Source organism: Chiloscyllium punctatum, chromosome 26, assembly GCF_047496795.1.
Source record: "Chiloscyllium punctatum isolate Juve2018m chromosome 26, sChiPun1.3, whole genome shotgun sequence".
Taxonomy (NCBI): Eukaryota; Metazoa; Chordata; class Chondrichthyes; order Orectolobiformes; family Hemiscylliidae; genus Chiloscyllium; species Chiloscyllium punctatum.
The window spans coordinates 4,215,998-4,237,229 of record NC_092764.1 but is presented as its reverse complement, the minus strand read 5'-3'; the positions used below and the strand labels follow the sequence as shown (position 1 = coordinate 4,237,229).

At 44.0% G+C, this 21,232-nt stretch overlaps 1 protein-coding gene across 1 annotated transcript in view; it reads left to right on the top strand.

The window, feature by feature from the left end:
- The window catches only part of pepd (peptidase D), a 113,019-nt gene that overhangs the window by 54,324 nt on the left and 37,463 nt on the right, over positions 1-21,232 (top strand). Inside the window, exons 7-9 of the mRNA XM_072547804.1 lie at positions 3,276-3,320; positions 17,779-17,854; positions 21,121-21,167. Coding sequence (XP_072403905.1) covers positions 3,276-3,320; positions 17,779-17,854; positions 21,121-21,167 — 168 coding nt within the window. The remainder of the gene's footprint in view (positions 1-3,275; positions 3,321-17,778; positions 17,855-21,120; positions 21,168-21,232) is intronic.

Sequence of the window (21,232 nt, the reverse complement as noted above, 5' to 3'; positions counted from 1 at the left end):
GGGCACATGTATGGGCCCCAGCTATGTCTGTCTCTTTGTTGGCTACATAGAACAGTCCATCTTCCGTAATTACACCGGCACCACTCCCCACCTCTTCCTCTGCTACATTGGCACCACCTCGTGCTCCCACGAGGAGGTTGAGCAATTCATCGACATCACCAACACATTCCACCCCGACCTTAAATTTACCTGGACCATCTCTGACACCTCCCTCCCCTTCCTGGACCCCTCCATCACCATTAATGACGACCGACATTTTTTACAAACCCACCGACTCCCACAGCTACCTGGATTACACCTTTTCCCACCTCCCAGGAGGACCAGTTCCACCACAGAACACACCAGATGGCCTCCTCCTTTAGAGACCGTAATTTCCCTTCCCACGTGGTTAAAGATGCCCTCCAACGCATCTCATCCACATCCCGCACCTCCGCCCTGAGACCCCACCCCTCCAACCGTAACAAGGACAGAACGCCCCTGGTGCTCACCTTCCACCCTACCAACCTTCGCATAAACCAAATCATCTGCCGACATTTCTGCCACCTCCAAATGGACCCCACTACCAGGGATATATTTCCCTCCCCACCCCTTTCCACCTTCCGCAAAGACCGTTCCCTCCGTGACTACCTGGTCAGGTCCACGCCCCCCTACAACCCACCCTCCCATCCTGGCACCTTCCCCTGCCACAGCAGGAATTGCAAAACCTGCGCCCACACCTCCTCCCTCACCTCCATCCAAGGTCCTAAAGGAGCCTTCCACATCCATCAAAGTTTTACCTGCACATCCACCAATATCATTTATTGTATCCATTGCTCCCGATGCGGTCTCCTCTACATTGGAGAGGCTGGATGCCTCCTAGCAGAGCACTTTAGGGAACATCTCTGGGACACCCGCACCAATCAACCACACCGCCCTGTGGCCCAATATTTCAACTCCCCCTCCCACTCTGCTGAGGACATGGAGGTCCTGGGCCTCCTTCACCGCCGCTCCCTCACCACCAGATGCCTGGAGGAAGAACGTCTCATCTTCCGCCTCGGAACAGTTCAACCCCAGGGCATCAATGTGAACTTCAACAGCTTCCTCATTTCCTCTTCTCCCCCTCCTCACCCCAGTTCCAAACTTGAGCTCAGCACCATCCCCATGACATGTCCTACCTGCCTATCTCCTTTTCCACCTATCCACTCCACCCTTTTTTTCCTCCCCCCGACCTATCACCTTCATCCCCTCCCCCACTCACCTATTGTACTCTATGCTACTTTCTCCCCTCCCCACCCCACCCTCCTCTAGCTTATCTTTCCACCCTTCAGGCTCACTGCCTTTATTCCTGATGAAGGGCTTTTGCCTAAAACGTCGATTTTACTGCTCCTCGGATGCTGCCTGACCTGCTCTGCTCTTCCAGCACCACTCTAATCTAGACTCTGGTTTCCAGCATCTGCAGTCATTGTTTTTACCTACTCTGTTCTGTCCTGGACCTTCTCTCCTGTTCTGTTTATGTTTAACCTAAAGTAAGATAGTTGTTCAACTAATTGTGAGATCCTAGTTGGAGATGTTTTTAAAAAAATCATTCATGGGATAATGGCATTCCTGGGTTGGCCAGCAATTTATTACCCATCCCAAACTGCCCAACCGTATTACTGTGGGTCTGGAGTCACATGCGGGCCAGACTGGGTAAGGATGGCAGATTTCCTTCTCTGAAGAGCATTAGTGAACTGGATGGGTTTTTCCAACAATCAGCAATGGATTCATGAGCATGAAATTTTGGATTTTATTCAATTCAAATTCTACCATCTGCCATGCCCTGGTGCTATTTAAAAACCAGATCCTCTGAACCTTACTTGGGTTTTTAGACTAATGTCGATACCTCTGTTAATCTATGTCGGATAATACTTCCCAGCCATCACCTTCATTATCCATTAACCAATGATAATTACTAAATCATCATATCATCAGAAAATCTTTACAGTGCAGGGCGAGGCCATTCAGATTATCAAATCCTCGCTGACCCTTTGAACAGAATCCTCCCAGACCCAGGATGAGAGACATGAGAGTCACTTGCTCTTCATTGTCCAATCCAAAAAATCTGGCATTGAGCTTCCTGATTTCTTGGAAACATTCAAAGGATAGGCCATTCTGCTTCTGTCCCATAGGCGTCATTCCAACCCGCCCAGTCCCCGGCACCACCTCATAACTCCTCTTTTTGAATCTTGTACAGAAGGAAACTCTGGAACAATCAACCAATGTTTTTCACACAGTGAGTGGTTCCAAATCTGGAATGTACTCCCTAAGTGTGGCGGAGGCAGGGTCCGTTGTTGCTTACAACAGAAGAAACACTTGCAGTGTAGTTGGGAAAGTGCAGGCATGCTGGACAAATTCCGTAACTCATTGAGTGAACATTAATATAATTGAAAGACCTTATTCCCATGCTGAAACTATTTGATTCTGTTTGGCTAATTGTGTCTCTGTCAACCCTTTGAATGAATTGTGATTACTCCCACTCCCCAAGCTTTCCCCTTTTGAGCGTCAAAAATAAATCTGCTTCCACTGCCCTTTCAGGCAGCATTTTCTCACAGAATAAAGAAATAAATTCAGTTTCCCTCCTTTTGGCTTTTTTCCAAAGATCATAAACCTGACTCCTGATGTCCTTCTGGCACTGGAAGCAGTTTCTCCTTTTTTTTAAACATGCTGTCAGGATCTTTCGCAATTCTAACCACCTCTCTTAAACCTCCCGATTTTACCTTCTCTGCTCAAAGATGAATAGTCCCAGGTTCCATAGTGTCTCCACTCCTCGACCAATCAGGCATGTGTGCTCCTGCTTTGAGTTTTATTTGTACCAAATGTGGTTGTTAACTTGAAGGAAACCCTGTCTCTAACAAAGGGCCGGTGGGGTGAGAAGGGGCAGCTGTCATAGTTTGCAAGATTTATGGAGGTGATGAGGGGGATTGCTAAGATGGGATAGGGTGGGCGGTGGGTGCAGAGGGTTTGGAAAGGTAATTGTTTGTCATGGAGCAGTGTGAATTTGGTTGGTCCCCTTTATTAACTTGGTTATACTCTGTTTAATTGGTCAGTATTCAATGATTTAGCTCACTACCGCTTACGCAGATGCGATGTGGTAACCGGGCTATTCTGTCTACAGGTATTGACCTAGTTCATTGTGCTTACTTTGCTCTATTTAAACAATGAGAATAAATGGCTGATGAGAGGGTTGAAGGAGCCAGGAGACAATGTATTGCAGATTTCAGAGGAAACCTGACTAAAATAAACTCTCTTGTTTGCAGGTTTAATGTGAACAATGCTTTACTTCACCCTGTGATCATGGAATGGTGAGTACTTGATCAAAATCATATGTAAAACCCTATGACCTGTACAAACTGTGCAGGTCAAACAAATGCCATGAATCATTTTGTGCTTTTTTTTGTTCTACTTGATAAACTAGCAGGAGACTCTGGAACAGGTTCTGATAATTTTGAGTGAATGCAAGGAGAGTCCGCCTTATTAATCTAAGACTTAACTCCAAACCCAAAGTGTTTGCAGTTTTTATACACAATGGGTCACTTATAAGAATCTTAATCTGATCAGTTGGCACGATGTTGGCTAGATGCCCTGGTGTTAGTTTGCTCAGTTCCCACAATACATACCATAGACATCGTGTGTGTTTACCCAATGTCCACATTATCTTATTGTGTCCCCTAGCTGTCCCCAACTCCCTATCTTTCTTCTGCACACCTGTGATCTTTCAGTTCTGATATTTTACTGACACACGAACTGAAATGGCTTATCCCTATTAAATCCATAACTAGTTGAAACTGCACAAGTCTTATTCAATTTCTTCAGCTGTATCAATCCCCTTTGTTTCAAGTTGCAACAACCTGTATTTACATAGTATCTTCAAGATTAAACATTTCAAGGAATGTCACTGGAGCATTGTCAAATAAAATCTGTGTAACTTGATTAGGTCAGGTCTGATCAAATAAATTACTTTTAAGCATCATCTCAAAGGAAGAGAGATCAGTAAAGAAACTGAGGAGTTTCTAGGCAACTGAAGCCAAAGCTGCCATTGGTTGAATGATAGAAATGGCATACAAATGTATCTTTAGGAGCAGCAGCAGCCCATTCTGCCCCTTGGGTCTGCTCTGACCAACAATGTGATCACCAATGATCTGATTGACATTTGAATCCCACATTCTCACCTGCCCCAATAACTGCTCTTAAGTCGTGATCTTTAAAATATTGGCTTAAGTCCAGGTGAGATTTACCAGGGCGTTGTCTTACCAGGGCTGCTTTCTCATTAGAGAGAGATGACTGGTGGTGGTTTAACCCAAGGGTCATCTCGCCTCAGGTGAAGAGAGAGGTTGAGGAGGAGAGTCTGTCACGATAACCTCAGCCAGAGCAGGAATCGAACCCATACTGTTGGCATCACCTTGCATCACAAACCAGCCGTCCAGCCAACTAAGCTAACCAATCCTCTAACCACCTTTATCTTTACTTACAGCTTTACCTCTATTAAATAGTAATTTGCAGTTGAATCTTAAATGTGGAATATAAATAAAATTAGAAAGCGATTGAGAACCACATTCCTCACCAAACTGCTAGCACTCTGTTCCACGTCACACTCAAATGGAGGTGATCAAGAGGCCAGGATTGGATGATGATGCTCCTGTTTTTATTGAGTCTATCTTTTGGTTGCTGTGCTGTACTGATTATTATGGGTCGGTTAGCTCAGTTGGCTGGACAGCCAGTTTCTGGTGCAGAGTGATGTCAACATTCTGAGTTGAGTTCCCACACTGGCTGAGATTCCCATGAAGTACTTCTCTCCTCTACCTCTTCCCCTTACCTGACCCTCAGGTTAGACCACCAGGACTTATCTCGTGCTGTCTACCAGGAGAGCAGCCCTCTGGTCTAGTGGGACTATGGCGAGTTGACCTTTACCTTGTGCTGATTATATGACTGGTCTGCACCTGAACTCCAGAAAGCAGGAGCTGAAATACTAATGCTGCCGTTTGACAATTTGAAAATAAAAATAAATAGGCCACGTCATTAAAAGTGCAAAAAAGGCCCTTTGTTTGGTGGATTTTTGGATGTGGGATTTTATTTTTCAGATTCTGTGTTCCCAATCTTCAATTTTGCTACAACTATAATTTTCCTGAAGTTGGTCATTCTAAATTTGCCACGAACACGCCATTGAACTCAGTTTCATTTTGTTTAATATTTTTCCATGTCTCTGGTGCAACCAAAACAAACCAGAGAGTGATGAGAAATTTTTGCAGTGACTTGTTGCTAATTGAAAGGGTAGATTCAATAGCTTCACAAAATTGAATTGATACTTGGAATAGAAAAACAATTACAGGGGTTAAACAGAGCGTGGAAATAAATGGATTGTTTGTTCAAGCAGCCAGTACATGCCTGGTCATCACCTCCCCTCTATATTTAATACCACTTCCACAGCCTGACACAGCCCCCACTCTACCATGACCATCAAACCACATGATCAGGGTGGAGACAGCATGCCAGGAGTAGCACCAGACATACCTAAAATAGAGTTGTCACCCTGGTAAAACTTCCAAATATGAATACTTATGTGCCACATGGCATAAGCAGCAAGTGATAGAGCTAAATGATTCCACAACCAGTGTATCAGATCTAAGCTGTGCGGTCCTGCCCCACATCCAGTTGTGAATGGTGGAGGAGAAGGTTCCACAAGTACCCCCAACCTCAGTGGTGGAAGAGCCCAGCACAGCAGTGCGAAAGATAAGGCTGAAATATTACCATCAATCTTCAACAGAAGTGCTGAGTGGATGATCCATCTCTGCCTTCTCCAGTGGTCCACAGCATTATGGATACCAGTCAGTAGTCAATTTGATTTACACCATGTGACCGCTAGAAAGCACTGGATACTGCAAAGGCTATGGGCCTTGATAACATTTGGAAATAGCACTGAAGATTTGTGCTCCCCTACCCAAGGTGTTCCAGAACAGCTGTGACTAGGGATAGCGATGACCTAATGGTGTTATCGATGGCCTGTTAATGCAGAGACCCAGGTAATATTCCAGGGACTCTGGTTTGAATCCTGCCATGGCAGATGGTCCAATTTGAATTCAACAAATATCTGGAATTGAGTTGAATGATTACCATGAATTTTTGTTCGGTTGATGGAAAAAGGGGAAGGAAACGGTCATCCTTACCTAGTCTGGCCTACATGTGACTCCAGACCCACAGAAATGTGGTTGACTCATAACTACCCTCTGGGTTGGGCAATAAGTGTTGATCTAGCTAGCAATACCCTCTTCCCATGAATAAATAAAACAGAACACTGGAATCTATTTGGCAATGTAGAAAATTGTCCAGGTATGTCCTGTATATAAAAAGCAGGACATATCCAACCCAGTCAGTTACTGCCCCATCAGTCTGCTCTCGGTCATCGGTACAGTGATGGAAGGTGTCATCAGCAGGTGCAATCAAGCAGCACCTGCCCAGTGACGCTCAGTTTGGGTTCCACCAGGACCACTCAGCTCCTGACCTCATTCCAGCCTTGGGTCAAACATGGACAAAGGAGTTGAATTCCAGAGGGGAGGAGAGAGGGAGACAGCCCTTGACGTCAAGGCTGCATTTGACTGTGTGGCATCAAGGAACCCAAGCAAAACTGGGTGGGGCAGGAGGGGAAGAATCTCTCTGCTGGTTGGAATCATAAAAAAGATGGTTTTGGTTCCCCAAGTCAGCCATCTCACCTCCAGGACGTCATTGGGCAGGATCCAACATACACACACACCTCTTCAGCTGCTTCATCAATGACCTTCTCTCCATCATAAAGTCAGAAGTGGGGATGTTTGATGATGATTGCACAATGTTTAGCACCATTTGTGACTCCTCATACTGAAGCAGTTCATGTTGAAATGCAGTAGGACCTGAGCAATGTCTAGGTTGGTCTTACAAGTGGCAAGGAGTATTCATGCCATACAAATGACAGGCAATGACCATCACCAATAATGGATAATCTAACCTTTGCCCCTTGACATTTAGTGTCATTACCAGCACTGAAACAATATCCTGGGTTACCATTGACTAGAAATTCAACATATAAGAGCAGGTGGTAGGCTGGGAGTACTGCAGCTAGCAGAAAGTCCTCACTTTCCCCAGAAACAGCCCACCATCTACAAGGCAGGAGTGTGATCGAATGCTCCCCACTTGCCAACAACACACCAAAAGCTTGATGATATTCAGGACAGAACAGCTACTTGATTGGCACCCCATCCACAAGCATCCCCTCCCTCCACCACCGAAGCTCAGTAGCAGCTGTGTGTACTATCTACAAAATGCACTGCAGAAATTCATCAAACATCCTCAGACAGCATCTTCCAAACCCATGACCACTTCCGTATAGAAGGACAAGGGCTGCAGATACATGGGAACACCACCCTCTGCAAGTTCGCCCTCCAAGCTACTCACCATCCTGACTTGGAAGTTGATCACTGTTCCTTCACTGTTGCAGGGTTAAAATTCCCTCCCTGAGGGCATTGTTGCTCTACCCACAGCACATTGAACTGCAGGGATTTAAGAAGGCAGTTCACCCCCACCTTCTCAAGAGGCAACTAGGGGTGAGCAATAAATCATTGCCCAGCCAATGATGCCCACAGCCCATGACTGAGTTAAAATAAGTGCGCTCTGTTCTGTTCCCCACCCTCTCCCATTTGTCACTTGTAGGCTCCTTGCTTATGGGCATTTGCTGATGTTGCTTCTGAACAGCAAGGATTTTGTTGGGGTGGTCACTTCCCACTGCTATGGGAGTCTTGGAAAGCCAGCTTGACTTCTCTCTCAGCACACAGCTCCTCCACCAAATGATTCACAGTGGCACTCCGTGCTGCCCATTTGCCTTCAGTGATTTCGGCACTACCCCTTCTGCAGCCATGACACTCTGCCTCCCCCGCTCTAATGTATTACAAAAAAGGTCAGCTTGGATTGAAAGAGCAAAGATTCTGCACCACTTAACAACTGATCTGTCTTGTTTAGAATGTTGCTGGAAAAGCACAGCAGGTCAGGCAACATCCGAGGAGCAGGAAAATTGATGTTTCGGGCAGGAGCCCTTCATCAGGAAGGGTTCCTACCTGAAATGTTGATTTTTTTTTTTTCCCTGCTCCTGGAATGCTGTCTGACCTGCTGTGCATATTTAGCAACACTCTTGACTCTAATCTCCAGCATCTGCAGTCCTCACTTTCACCTAAAGGATACGTTTGTCAGAGTGCAAGTGGGTTTGTCAGGTTTTATCTGATTGTTTCAGTCAAGTGCTGATTCTGGGCCTGGATGAGTTAATAACATCTGTGCAGCTTGCAAGTTGAAAAATGATTTCAATTGGGGGAAAGTTTAAACTGTATTTACTATGAAACATTCATACATATTTCATGAGGAGCTGCCACAATATAGTCAGAGAGGAGATTTATCATAGTGAGGTATGGTGCTAAGTGCTGTGAAAATACAATAGATAGCAATTGAAAAGTGAGTGTGTCTGGTGTAATGCCCAGTGCTGACTCACATTGGCTCTTTGACGTCATTAATTGAATTAATCTGACAGGATGGATTTTGTTCATTTGAACTGCATGGAGATGGCAGAAATGTTCAATTTAGAGGTTCTGGAATCTGTTAAACAACAATGGTTTGCCACTTTTCAGAGAATTTCTCTTTTGTGTGCTTTGACATACTTGTAGATTGTTTGGACACAATCACAAAGGGTTGTGAACAGTTCCCATTGCACACCCAGTCATTGCTCAGTCGCTGAGTAGATTCAAGGCTGTGATCGATAGGTTTTCATGCACTTAAAGGAATTGATGTGTATGAGGTTAGAACTGGAATGTGGAGGTCAGGTAGTCTGCCATTGTCTACCTGATCTCATTGACTTGCACAGCACGTTTGAAAGGGTGAGTAAAATAGTCCTGCGATCTGATCTTGCCCTCCGTTCTCATTGCACTGACCAGGCCATTCCCAGTAATTTTATTCACCAACCTCATCTCATTCCAATCTCCTCTTTGCTTGTCAATACTGTTTACTGTAGACTGGAATCAATGATGCTGGGGCTAGATTAGAGTTGTGCTGGAAAAGCACAGCAGGTCAGGCAGCATCCGAGGAGCAGGAAAATCGACATTGCGGGCAAAAGCCCTTCATCAGGTATCAGCATTCCTGATGAAGGGCTTTTGCCCGAAACGTCGATTTTCCTGCTACTCGGATGCTGCCTGACCTGCTGTGCTTTTCCAGCACCACTCTAATCTAGACTCTGATCTCCAGCACCTGCAGTCCTCACTTTTGCCTCCATGATGCTGGGGAGCTACCAGAAGAGGCTGAAATGGATCATCCACTCAGCACTTCTGGCTGAAGATTGTTGCAAAAGCTTCAACCTTATCTTTTGTGCTGATGTGCTGGGCTCTAACATCATCGAGGATGGGGATATTTGTGAAGCCTTCTCCACTGAGTTGTTTAATTATCCACCACCATTCACAACTGGATGTAGCAGGACTGGAGAGCTTAGATCTGATAAGTTGGTTTGGGATCGCTTAGCTCTGTCTGTCACTTGCTGCTTATGCTGTTTGGCAAGTAGTCCTATTTGGTAGCTTCACCTTCAGGTATGCCTGGTGCTGCTCCTGGCATGCTCTCCTGCACTCTGCAATGAACCAGGGTTGACCCCCTGGCTTGATGGGAATGGTTGAGTGGGGGATATGCCAAGCCATGAGGTTACAGATTGTGCTGGAGTACAGTCCTGCTGCTGTTGATGGCCCACAGTGCCTCATGGATGTCCAGTATTGAGTTGCTAGATCGGTTTGAGGCTGCAGATTGGAGAATGAATTGTTTGGAAACTGGCACCAAAATATTGTTTTGTGAAACCTGGGACTGGTGACCCAGAATATTTCATTGATTTTCAATGGACTGGTGAACAAACACCAAATACAGAACTGTGTTACCTGGTAACACCACCAGCGATCCAAGCTGAGCTGAGAATCGAGAATCTCCTACCCCCCCCCCCCCCCCCCCCCCCACCCCCAAACTGCATTGTGGCATTTGTTAGACTCTGAAAGGGAAAACCTCAGGGCATACAGCTCAGAAACAGACCCTTTGGTCCAACTCGTCTATGCCAGCCAGGTTTCCCAAACTAAACTAGTCCCACATACCTGTGTTTGGTCCATATTCCTCTAAACCTTTCCTACTCTGTACTTATCTAAATGTCTTTTCAATGTTGTAACTGTACCTACATCTACCACTTCCTCTGGCAGGTCATTCACATATGAACCACCCTCTGTGTGAAAAGATTGCCCCTTAGGTCCCTTTTAAAATCTCTTCTCTCTCTCTCTCTTCACCCCCCCCCCTTAAACATATGCCTCTCACCACCAGCTTCTCATGGGCAATAAATACTGGCTGGCCCACATCCCACAGAATGAATAAATTTTAGAAAAAATGTTTTGACCCATCTTTAGGACCTGTCTGGAGTCTATACCCAAAATTGACACAGCAAATAGAGACTGTTTGGCATATCCTTTTAGTAGTAGCAAATTCTTGATTCAAATTCCATCTAGTGCTTCCCTGGCTCTACCTGTACCACTGTACATTGCTATGCTGCAAATTTTTTATCTATTCTTTTCTTAAAAGATACAATGCTCCCTGTGTGAACCATTCCCAGAGGCAAAATGTTCCATGCTGTAACAGCTGTGTAGACTAATTTCTCAAACACATTTCTTGCTTTCAGGGAGAATTTTAAATCAATGACCTGCTCTCTCTTTCCAATATTTGGTTTGTTTTAGATTTCCAACAATGTTCTTTTTAGCTCTCTTATCTTTATTCTGGCATCACTTTACTCTCATCAAACAGAATCTAATTTCGGTGCACCTTGGATATGAAATTTCATCTCGGCTGCATTGATTCTGGGATATTTCAAGCTTTCAATAGAGCTTGGGATTGGAAGGAAAGAAATTGAATCAAAATGAAAGTGCTTTAATATTGGCACCTGCTTAGCTGAGATTGTTTCTGGCCACATGTAATGCAACCTGGTATTGCAGCCTCAAGAGCTAACTCATATCTAATAACATGAGAGGAGTGAGGGACTGTCATTGCAGGAGAATGAGGCAGACAGTGAAATATCAGACAATTGATAATGTTTGATGTGCACCTTTTGCAATGAGATCTCTTTGATTCTTACTTGAGTGTCTGTCACCCAGAGTTTCTCTGACCACATTATTAAGAGTCAGTTTCTTGCTGAGTTATGTTTTCATGGGTTCTGGTACTTATATTTCATGCATTGACTGAGACAGTATACATCGGCTATTCAACAACAGGTCCATCAGGAATGTCAAGGCAATGATATAAAGCAGCTTTTCTACCACAGGTCTACTACCTTCCTTAGCGTTGGCTCACTGAAGCTAATTATAAATCATAGGCGAAAGTGAGGACTGCAGATGCTGGAGATCAGAGTTGGAAAAGCACAGCAGATCAGGCAGCATCCAAGGAGCAGGAGAATCAACCTTTGGGCAAAAGCCATTCATCAGGAATATAATTGGGAGAGGGTGGGGCTGGGGGGAAGGTGGATGGAAGTGGGAGTAATTATGATAGGTCAGAGAGGAATATGGAATGGATAGGTGGGAAGGAAGATGGACAGGTGATGAGGAAATCGCGGAGGGAATGATCTTTACTGGAAATGGATAGGGGAGGGAAGGGAAATATATCTCTGGTGGTGGGGTCCGTTTGTAGGTGGTGGAGATGCACCTACACAAAAAATGGGATCTACGAAACTGCCAATAAAGTGACTGCTCCTGTCCTGCTTCAAACTTCCACCCTGTAGTGACAATTAAGGAGGCTTAGCGGGCAGAGTTTATTGTGGTAGCTATTACAAAGGAGAAAGTGCTAGTAAAGCTAAAAGGTCTAAAAATCGATAAATCTCCTGGCCCCGATGGGCTACATTCTAGAGTTCTGAGGAAGGTGGCTGAGGAAATAACTGAGGTATAGGTTGTGATCTTTCAAAAGTCACTGGAGTCAGGGAAAGTCCTAGATGATTGGGAAACCGCTGTTGTTAACCCCCTTGTTCAAGAAAGGATCAAGTCAAAATTATACACTGATTAGCCTAACCTTAGTTGTAGGTAAAATTCTAGAATCCATCGTTAAGGATGAGGTTTCCAAATTCTTGGAAGTGCAGGGTCGGATTAGAACAAGTCAGCATGGATTTAGTAACAGGAGGTCGTGCCTGACAAACCTGAGAGAATTCTTTGAAGAGGTAACAAATAGGTAAGACCAGGGAAACCCAGTGGATGAGGTCTATGTAGACTTCCAAAAGGCCTTTGATAAGGTGCCACACGGGAGGCTGCTGAGTAAGGTGAGGGCCCATGGTGTTCGAGGTGAGCTACTGGTATGGATTGAGGATTGGCTGTCTGACAAAAGGCAGAGAGTTGGATAAAAGGTTCTTTTTCGGAATGACAAGCGGTGTCCTGTAGGGTTCAGTGTTGGGGCCGCAGCTGTTCACATTATATATTAATGATCTGGATGAAGGGACTGGGGGCATTCTGGCAAAGATCGCTGATGATACAAAGTTAGGTGGACAGGCAGGTAGTACTGAGGTGGTGGGGAGGCTTCAGAAAGATTTGGAGAGTTTGGGAGAGTGGTCCAGAAAATGGCTGATGAAATTCAACGTCCGCAAATGCGAGGTCTTGCACTTTGGAAAAATGAATACAGGCTTGGACTATTTTCTAAACGGTGAGAAAATTCATGAAACCAAAATACAAAGCCAAATCTAGGAGTACTAGTATAGGATTCTCTAAAGATTGATTTGCAGGTTGAGTCTGAGATTAAGAAAGTGAATGTAACTTTGTCATTTATCTCGAGGGTTGGAATATAAAAGCAGCGATGTGCTCGAGACTCTACAAAGCTCTAGTTAGGCCCCATTTAGAATACTGTGTCCAATTTTGGGCCCCACACCTATAGAAGGGCATACTGGCACTGGAGCGTGTCTGGCAGAGATTCACATGATCCCTGGAATGGTAGGCCTAATATACAAAATACGGCTGAGGATCCTGGGATTGTATTCATTTGAGTTTAGAAGGTTGAGGGGAGATCTAGTAGAAACTTACAAGATAATGCATGGCTTAGAAAGGGTGGATGCTGGGAAGTTGCTCCCCTTAGGCAGGGATACTAGGACCCATGGGCATGGCCTTAAAATTAGAGGGGGTCAATTTAGAAGGGAAATGAGACATTTCTTCAGCTAGAGAATGGTGGACCTTTGGAATTCATTGCCACGGAGCGCAGTGGAGGCTGAGACGTTGGGTGTCTTCAAGGCAGAGATTGATAAATTCTTGAACTTGATGGGCCGGATGGCCTTGTTTCCACTCCTGTGTCTTATAGACAAACTCTCCTCAATGATCTCTCTTTCTGCAGCTGTGATCCTATACCTGATTAACAATGCCACTTCCCCACCTCTTTTACCTGCCCTGCGTCCCCGTTCCTTTTTTAAACATCAAAACTCTGGAACATCTAACAACCGTACCTGCCATTGCGATATCCAACTCTCTATAATGGCCACAATTTCATTGTTCCAAGTACTGATCCATGCTCTAAGCTCAACACCATTATTCCCTTATTCCTGATACTAGCATTAAAATACACCCACTTCAACCCACTACACTGACTGCACCTTTGCCCTAATAAGTGCCTATTGCCCCCTCACAGACTCTTGATCTGTGAAATATGGGCATCACTGCCCACCTTGATAGCCCTGGCGAAGGTGGTCATGAGCTGCCTTTGTGAATTATTGCATTCCTTGGGGTGTAGATATGTACATTGTACTGTTAAGGAAGGAATTCTAGGAATTTGACCCAGCAACAGTGAATATTTCCTAGTCAGGGTAGTGAATGGCTGCAGGAGAACATCTCGGTGGGGGTGTTCCCATATGTTGGCTGCACTTGTCCTTCTAGACTGTAATACACTTGTATTTCAAAGGAGTCTTGGTGAGTTGCCAGAGTGCATCTTGTAGACGGTGCATACTGCTGCACCAGTGACTCAGCCTGGGCGTTAGTGAAGTTTGAATATGCTGGGTGGTGTTGAACTTCCTGAGGGGTGTTGAAGCTGCACCCATTCTGGTGAGTGGGGAATATTAGTGAAAAGCCTCTGGTTGCATTTCATTGACAGGCATGTTCATTCCTTGACATAGTGACTCTCAGATCTACTTCAAGTTGAAGACTGTTTGTTTGTTTCTTGTCATACTTCTGGCTCGCAGTCTTCTGTTTCTTCCCAGTGTGATTACCTCCTTCAGATGGGGTTAAGTCAAATATTTTGAGTCTTGCTTACTCATTTCTATTCTTGGGGTACATCACATCTGTCAAAAGGTAAGTCTGTGTCAGTGATCAAAAATGACCAATGGCATTACTCCGTGCCAGTATTCTCAGCTGGCCTTGTGTGATAATGTGAGCAGAGTATAAGAAGAACAACTTTACACGTAATATCTTAACCTTAATGATCCTAGGGCATTTTAATTGAAAGTGATAATGTTGAATAAAATCAGAGTAAATGAGAATATCATTTATAAATATAAAGAGAACTGACTATTTAAGAAAATTCAGGAATAATTTAGGCTAGTACAATTGCAATATTTAAAAGGCATTTGGATGGGTATATGAATAGGAAGGGTTTGGAGGGATATGGGCCGGGTGCTGGCAGGTGGGACTAGATTGGGTTGGGATATCTGGTCGGCATGGACAGGTTGGACCGAAGGGTCTGTTTCCATGCTGTACATCTCTGACCCTGACTTCAAGTGATACTTACACATCATAAAGCTGTTTCGACCAACAGCTGTGATCCTCAATAAAATCACAAATGTCTTTAAAAGAAACTGTATTAAATAAAATTAAAATTGAAATGAAACTAGTAGTAACTGGTGCACCTTAACCCACCACAGCTAAATACAGCAGTACCCTAAAATCTTATTTCCTACTCTCGAGCGCACCAATGGACACTTATGGTTATTGCCACAACCCTCTGTTTTAAGTTAGTCATCTCTGCCAACCAGCATCCCAATCTGGCCTACTCCCATTTGTCAGCACTTGGCCCATATCCCTCCAAACCGGTCCTATTCACGTACCCATAGATACCTTTTAAATGTTGTAACAGTACAAGCTGCCGCCTCCACCTCTGGCAGCTCATTCCACACTCTCTCCACCCTCTGTGAAAAGGTTACCCCTCGGATCCTTTTCCAAATCTTTCCACTCTCACCTTAAACCTATATCTTTTAGTTTTGGACTCCCCCAGCCTAGGGAAAAGGCCTTGACTATTAACCTACCCATGTCTCGTGATTTTATAAACCTCTTTATAAAACCCTCAGCCTCCGACGCTCCAGGGAAAACAGCCCCAGCCTATTTAGCCTCTCCTTAAGCTCAAACCCTCCATCCTGGCAACATCCTTGTCAATCATTTCTGCACCCTCTCAAATTTGGTTGAATTTGGTTGTCCTATTGAAGGACAACCAGAATTGAATGCAGTAATCCAAAGGTGGCCTCATCAATGTCCTGTAGAGCCGCAATGTGACCTCCCAACTCCTATACTCAATGTTATGACCACTGAAACCAAGCATACCAAATGCTGCCTTCACCAATCTGTCTCCCTGTGACTCCACTTTCAAGGAACTGTGCACGTGTGCACCTGTAGGTCTCTCTGTTCAATAACACTCCCTAGGTTCCTACCATTATCAGTGTAAGTCCTGTCCTGGTTTGCCTTACCAAAATGCAACAACTCTCATTTATATAAATTAAACTCCAATTACCACTCTTTGGCCCATTCACCCATATGATCAAGGTCCTGTTGTACTGAGGTAATTTTCTTCAGTGTCTACTACGTCACCTGTTTCGGTGTCATCTTGATTTATTGTAGCCACGTATACCTAAAAAACACTGTTAAGCTTTGTTTGCAAGCAGTCCAGGTAGACCATTATAAGCAAGGACTCTCAGATCATAACGTACTTAGACAAAAAGAGGTGTACGGGTTACGCTACGCAGGAGGTGTGCAAAGCAAGATCGGCATTAACAAGATCAACATTATTTAAAGTTCACATCCAGATAATTTATACCAATGATAAAAAGCAAGGGAAAGTGAGCACTGCAGATGCTGGAGGTCAGAGTCAAGTGTGTGGTGCTGGAAAAGCGTAGCAGGTCAGACAGCATCCAAGGAGCAGGAAAATTTGACGTTTCGGGCATAAGCTCTTCATCAGGAAAAGCAGTGGACTCAGCACCAATCCTTAGTCATCACAGGCCTCAGTCCAATAAACAATCCTCCTTCAGCACCCTCCACCTCCTACTTTCAATCTAATTTTGTTTCCAATTGGTTAGCTCCCCCTGGATCCCAAGTGATTTAACCTTACTTAGCAGTCTACCATGTGGAACCTTGTTGAACACTTTGAAGTCCATATAGACAACATCTACCGTTCTGCCTAAATCAATCTTCTTTGTCACCTCTTCAAAAAAACCTCAATCAACTCAATCAAGTGTCTGATGGTGGAATGGAATTCTTAGCTGAATAAAATAAGCCAGTATGAGGGGCTTATAGTTATATAAATTAAAGCGTATTTGGTTACATCAGTCTGTATGATGAACGATTATGTGGTGAGCATAGTGTTAGTGGTATCGCAGCATGACAAAGGTCACAGAATGAATTGAACAATGTGTTGGTATGTGGGGGGAGAAGCTGACGTGAACGAGTTATTGCAGTATCGGTTAATGCATTCAAATGTCACTGTAGCTGACATGAACAAAGTCATGGCATATCTATGAAGCTAAGTAAGGCAGTCTAAAAAAATTTAATAAAAAAAACAACAAAACTTCTGAAACTCTTCGCCTGCAGTCGTCCTACTTTCCTCAGGAATGCCACAGTTTGAACCATCCTGATTCTCCCCTGGCAACTGAGTAGCTCATATTAACTGTGTCAACAATTGCTGCCTTAATTCTCATCTGAGCTCTTTTTGTTTGGAATTCGGAATTATTTTTGAACTGCATCTCACAAGTGGGACAGTGTAAAGGCCATTCTACACTGTTCTCCACCCCCCCCCCCCCCCAAACACCATCAAGCATTTCCAGGACAGGGACTGCACGGGGTTAGATACAGAGTAAACCGCTCTTTACATTGCCCCGATCGAGTATTTTGGTTGATAAACAGATACTAGTTTACTAGGAAATATCCCAATGGCTGTTCGATAATGTGGGATCAGAGGGTGGGGTCTGTTTAAACAAGACTAAATTCAATACCGTTTAAACCGACATTGTCCCTGTGTGTGAATGCCCATGGAATAAACTCCTTTAGGGTGATGGTGACAGCAAATATTATTGATTCATTCAAATACAAACTAGATGACCTTCATTGAGAAAATAATATTCCACTGACACAGAATGGGAGTAGTTTGAGACCTGAGTGACGAGTCTTGCATGCTGGGGAGTTACTTGTGAGGCCTATGGTTTGCGGTCTGTCTGCTGAGGGCTGCTTCACCAGGTCGGAATTTATGATCGACGTATTGATTAACATTGATTACTGTGATTGGTCAATAACACCATTTCCATTGTGTCCTTCAGGGCAGTCAAACAAGAGCCTGATGGAACTAGGATCTTTTGATCTTCCAAATATTGCACTGTACATTATCCCTGTAATATTGCTGAGAATGTCTTACTGTGAATATGGTGATTATTGCTGCCTACTAAAGGAACTGTGATGTAAAATAGTGGCTCAGAATGATAATAATTGATTTGTTTCTCCTTTCTGTCCACCACCTACCCCCCCCCCCCAAAAAAAGCCGAGTGATAAAGACAGACATGGAACTGGAGCTCCTGCGTTACACTAACCGCATCTCGAGTGATGCGCACAAGGAGGTAACACTTAAATATTCTCTAACCTTTCAATCAGATTAGTCAACTGTATCCACTTCTTGAGCACTTATAACCTGTCTGAAAGCCATGTCTGAAGGTCGAAATAGAGTTTGCATTTAAAATGGACATTAATAAACCCAAGTGACATTTTGGGGAAGCTTTATCTGGAGAGGTTGAGAATGTGGAAGATGCTGCTGGAAGCATATGCTGTGCCTCGTGTGGATGACAGAGCTAGGGGGAAGACAGAGAACCACAGAATAAACAAACAGTAGGAGGAGTGGTTGGTTGGGGGGGGGAGGGCTGGGAGGTCACTGATGTGGAGCAGCAGTACGACAGACAGAGCATTGAGATAGAATGGCTTGTTTCTGTGCTGTAGACACAATGTGGTATAACTCTGATCCAGACACTAGCCAGATTGGGTGCACTCTGATCTTAGTCTGCTGAGGGGGTAAATCCTGTGTTTACCCAATTCTGAGTTTGTTTTAACTCAGCATCATGTTAAGATTGCATGTGTTTGTTTCATTGTTGCTATTCCAGACATCACTTTAATATTCCAGCTTTGGTGGAGTGGGAGAGTGGTTTATTACACTCCAGTGACATTGAATTTGTAGTTTGCAAACAGCCTGTTTGCTCCATATTAGTCTCTTTCAAGCCAATCCCATCTCACCTTTCAGCATATGATTCTGTTCTTTTCTCCCTCGTGTTCTTAAATTTTTAAAATGTATATATTTCCATTCAATCTCAGAAGTAGGCTGTCCAGCCCAGTGAATCTGGACAATCTGCTGTGTTTCTGTTCCCCTTCAAGTTTTCATTCTATTCCCTTTTAACAGCTGTAACAGAATCTGTATCCATCACCCTCTCAGGCAATCCTTTCCAAATCCTGGCCAATTGCTGCATAAATGTATTTCTCCCTGTGTTATCTCTGGCTGTTTTACCAATCATTAGTCTGTCCTCCTCTTATGCAGCAGGGGATGTGGACATTGCTGGCTGGGTGAGTATTTGTCATCCATCCCTGATGCCCTTTTGCAGCTGCTGCCATGAATTGCTTTGGTTCAGGTACACTCCCAGCACCTCAAGGGAAGGAGTTCGAGGCTTTTAACCCAGCCTCAGTCAAAGAGCTGCGATATATTTCCAAATCAGGACGGTGAGTGGTTTGGAGGAGCCCCTTGCCCTTTTGGATGGAGGTGGTCATGAGTTTAGAAGGTATTATCTGAAGAGCCTTGGTAAAAGGTTATTGACCCTTAGCCATTGAAAATAGTTTCTCTTTATTTACCTTGGCTGAATGCTTGATGATTGCAAACACCCCTATTAAATCTCCCCTTCTCATTATCTGTTCAAAAGAGACCAACACCAGACTCTTCACATTAACTGTAGTCCTTTGTTGCTGGTCACATGTAAGTAAATCTTTGTAATCTTCAAAAGTGTAACATAAATGCAAGGATTGAGTACAATAATCCAACTGTAGCCAAACTAGTTTTAACACAACTCCCAATTGTAGTAAAGTTTTACATTCTTACCATTCTGGGTGAGGTAGTGTCCCTTCAATTCCTCTCTTGATTTTATTGTGCTGATGTTATGTTTATGCTTTAGATTCCTTTACAACTGGAAATGGTGATTTCACAGCCATTTTGGGAAGAGGAGAGTCAGAGCAGCATTGTTATTCTATTCTACCTTTATAGTCTTTGAAAGTGACTGTAATATTTGCTGTCCTTTGTGTGTTCACAAGCTGCTGCTCTGCTTTTAGGACAACAAACCCTTTTAAGAAAGAAATAGCTAGATTGCTCTGGACTGCTGGGCTGGTGTCCTATTGATTTTTAATTGCATCATTCCACATGAGTGAGTGAACATCTCTGTTTTAGAGGTGCAGTGAAGAGAGCTGTGCACAAACCTTGCAAAATCAAACTGACACCTTGCTGTCCCTGAGAGAATTCGGGCTATTTTCTGAAATGACCACAAGTGAAACTTCAAAAACAGCTTGTAAATTATTAAGATTGTACACTCGGGGGGGATAAAATGTTTTTCACCTTTACAAAATTAAACTGTTTTCCCCTCTTTTGGGAGGTTTCTTGAAGTTGCCATCACCTGTCTGTAGCTGATGAGTAATAGTTTCCTGCAGAAATCGTTCATCAGAACTGTCCAGGATTGAACAGAGATAGCAGACGTGAAACTTAGCAGTGCTCTGTACTTGATGCAAATGTTTTGCAGGACGTATGTACCTGTCCTCCAGGTGTGTGTGTGTGTGTGTGTCTCAGTTGGAAAGTTTGACTCTGGGATGAATAGAGTTTTGTTGAGTAAAGCTGTCCAGGAATATGGACAGAAATTAGTAAATGGAATTGGGGTACAGGTCAGCCACTGAATGTGGTGTGCACTGGCTGAATGGCCTGTTCCTGATGCTGTGTTCAGTATTCAGATCCAGCCATGATGAAAGAGCACTTTTCAAGTTAGAATCATGACGTCCAGCACATGTGGAGGCCATTTGGCCCACTGTACTTGTGCTATCCCTGAAAAATGCAATCTAATTAGTTGTATTCTCTCTGCTCTTTCCCCGTAGCCCTGCAGATTTTGAGTGTTCATTGTTTCCTTTTGGAAATTGCTGTTGAAATTGCCCTTTCAGACACGCCGTTAAATAACACACTCTGTTTTAAAAAAACAAAGCTCTCCTTTCCCCTCTGGTTCTTTCTCCTTAATGGTTCTAGTGACCACATCCTTTGGGGGCAATTGTTCCAGACCTTTGATCTCTGGATATGATTTCAAGCTTGCTGAATCTACTTACCAGACAGATGATGAGTCTGTGGTGTTGCGTGTTTGCCCTGCTGGCCATGAACAATCCCACAGTACGATTGGAGGAGAATGGCATTGCTCTCCCTGTTTCCAGTCTAACATTCACTCTAGCAGGTAATACTACACCTTCCCCCTCATTGCACTGTGAAAAAATGAGTTTCACTGAAAAAGCTGCGCTGGCTGTACTGTGAATTAATTCATTGACCTTGAAGCACTTGGGACTTTCTAAGAACATGAAAGGCAGTGAGTTCTTTAATGGGATAAGGTCTCACTGCTGACTCTGACAGTAAGATTATTGATGTTTTCAGCCATGGGATGTGTTGGTGATAGACAGGAGCAGTGTGCAAACCTTTCTTCTAACCACTCATGCAAAGAAAAAGTGAGGAGCTAGTAATCCTGTTAAAGTCGTACCTTTTGATATAGAAATGCTGTGAAATCCTTCGAGAAGTACTGATTTACACCTGTTTTACTTTCTCTCTATACTTCAGGTAATGAAGGCTGTGCGAATTGGGATGAAGGAATACGAGTTGGAAAGGTCAGAGCATTTCACGCTATATTTTCAGAGTATTGAAATATTTCCTCTGTTCTTTTGCACACCTG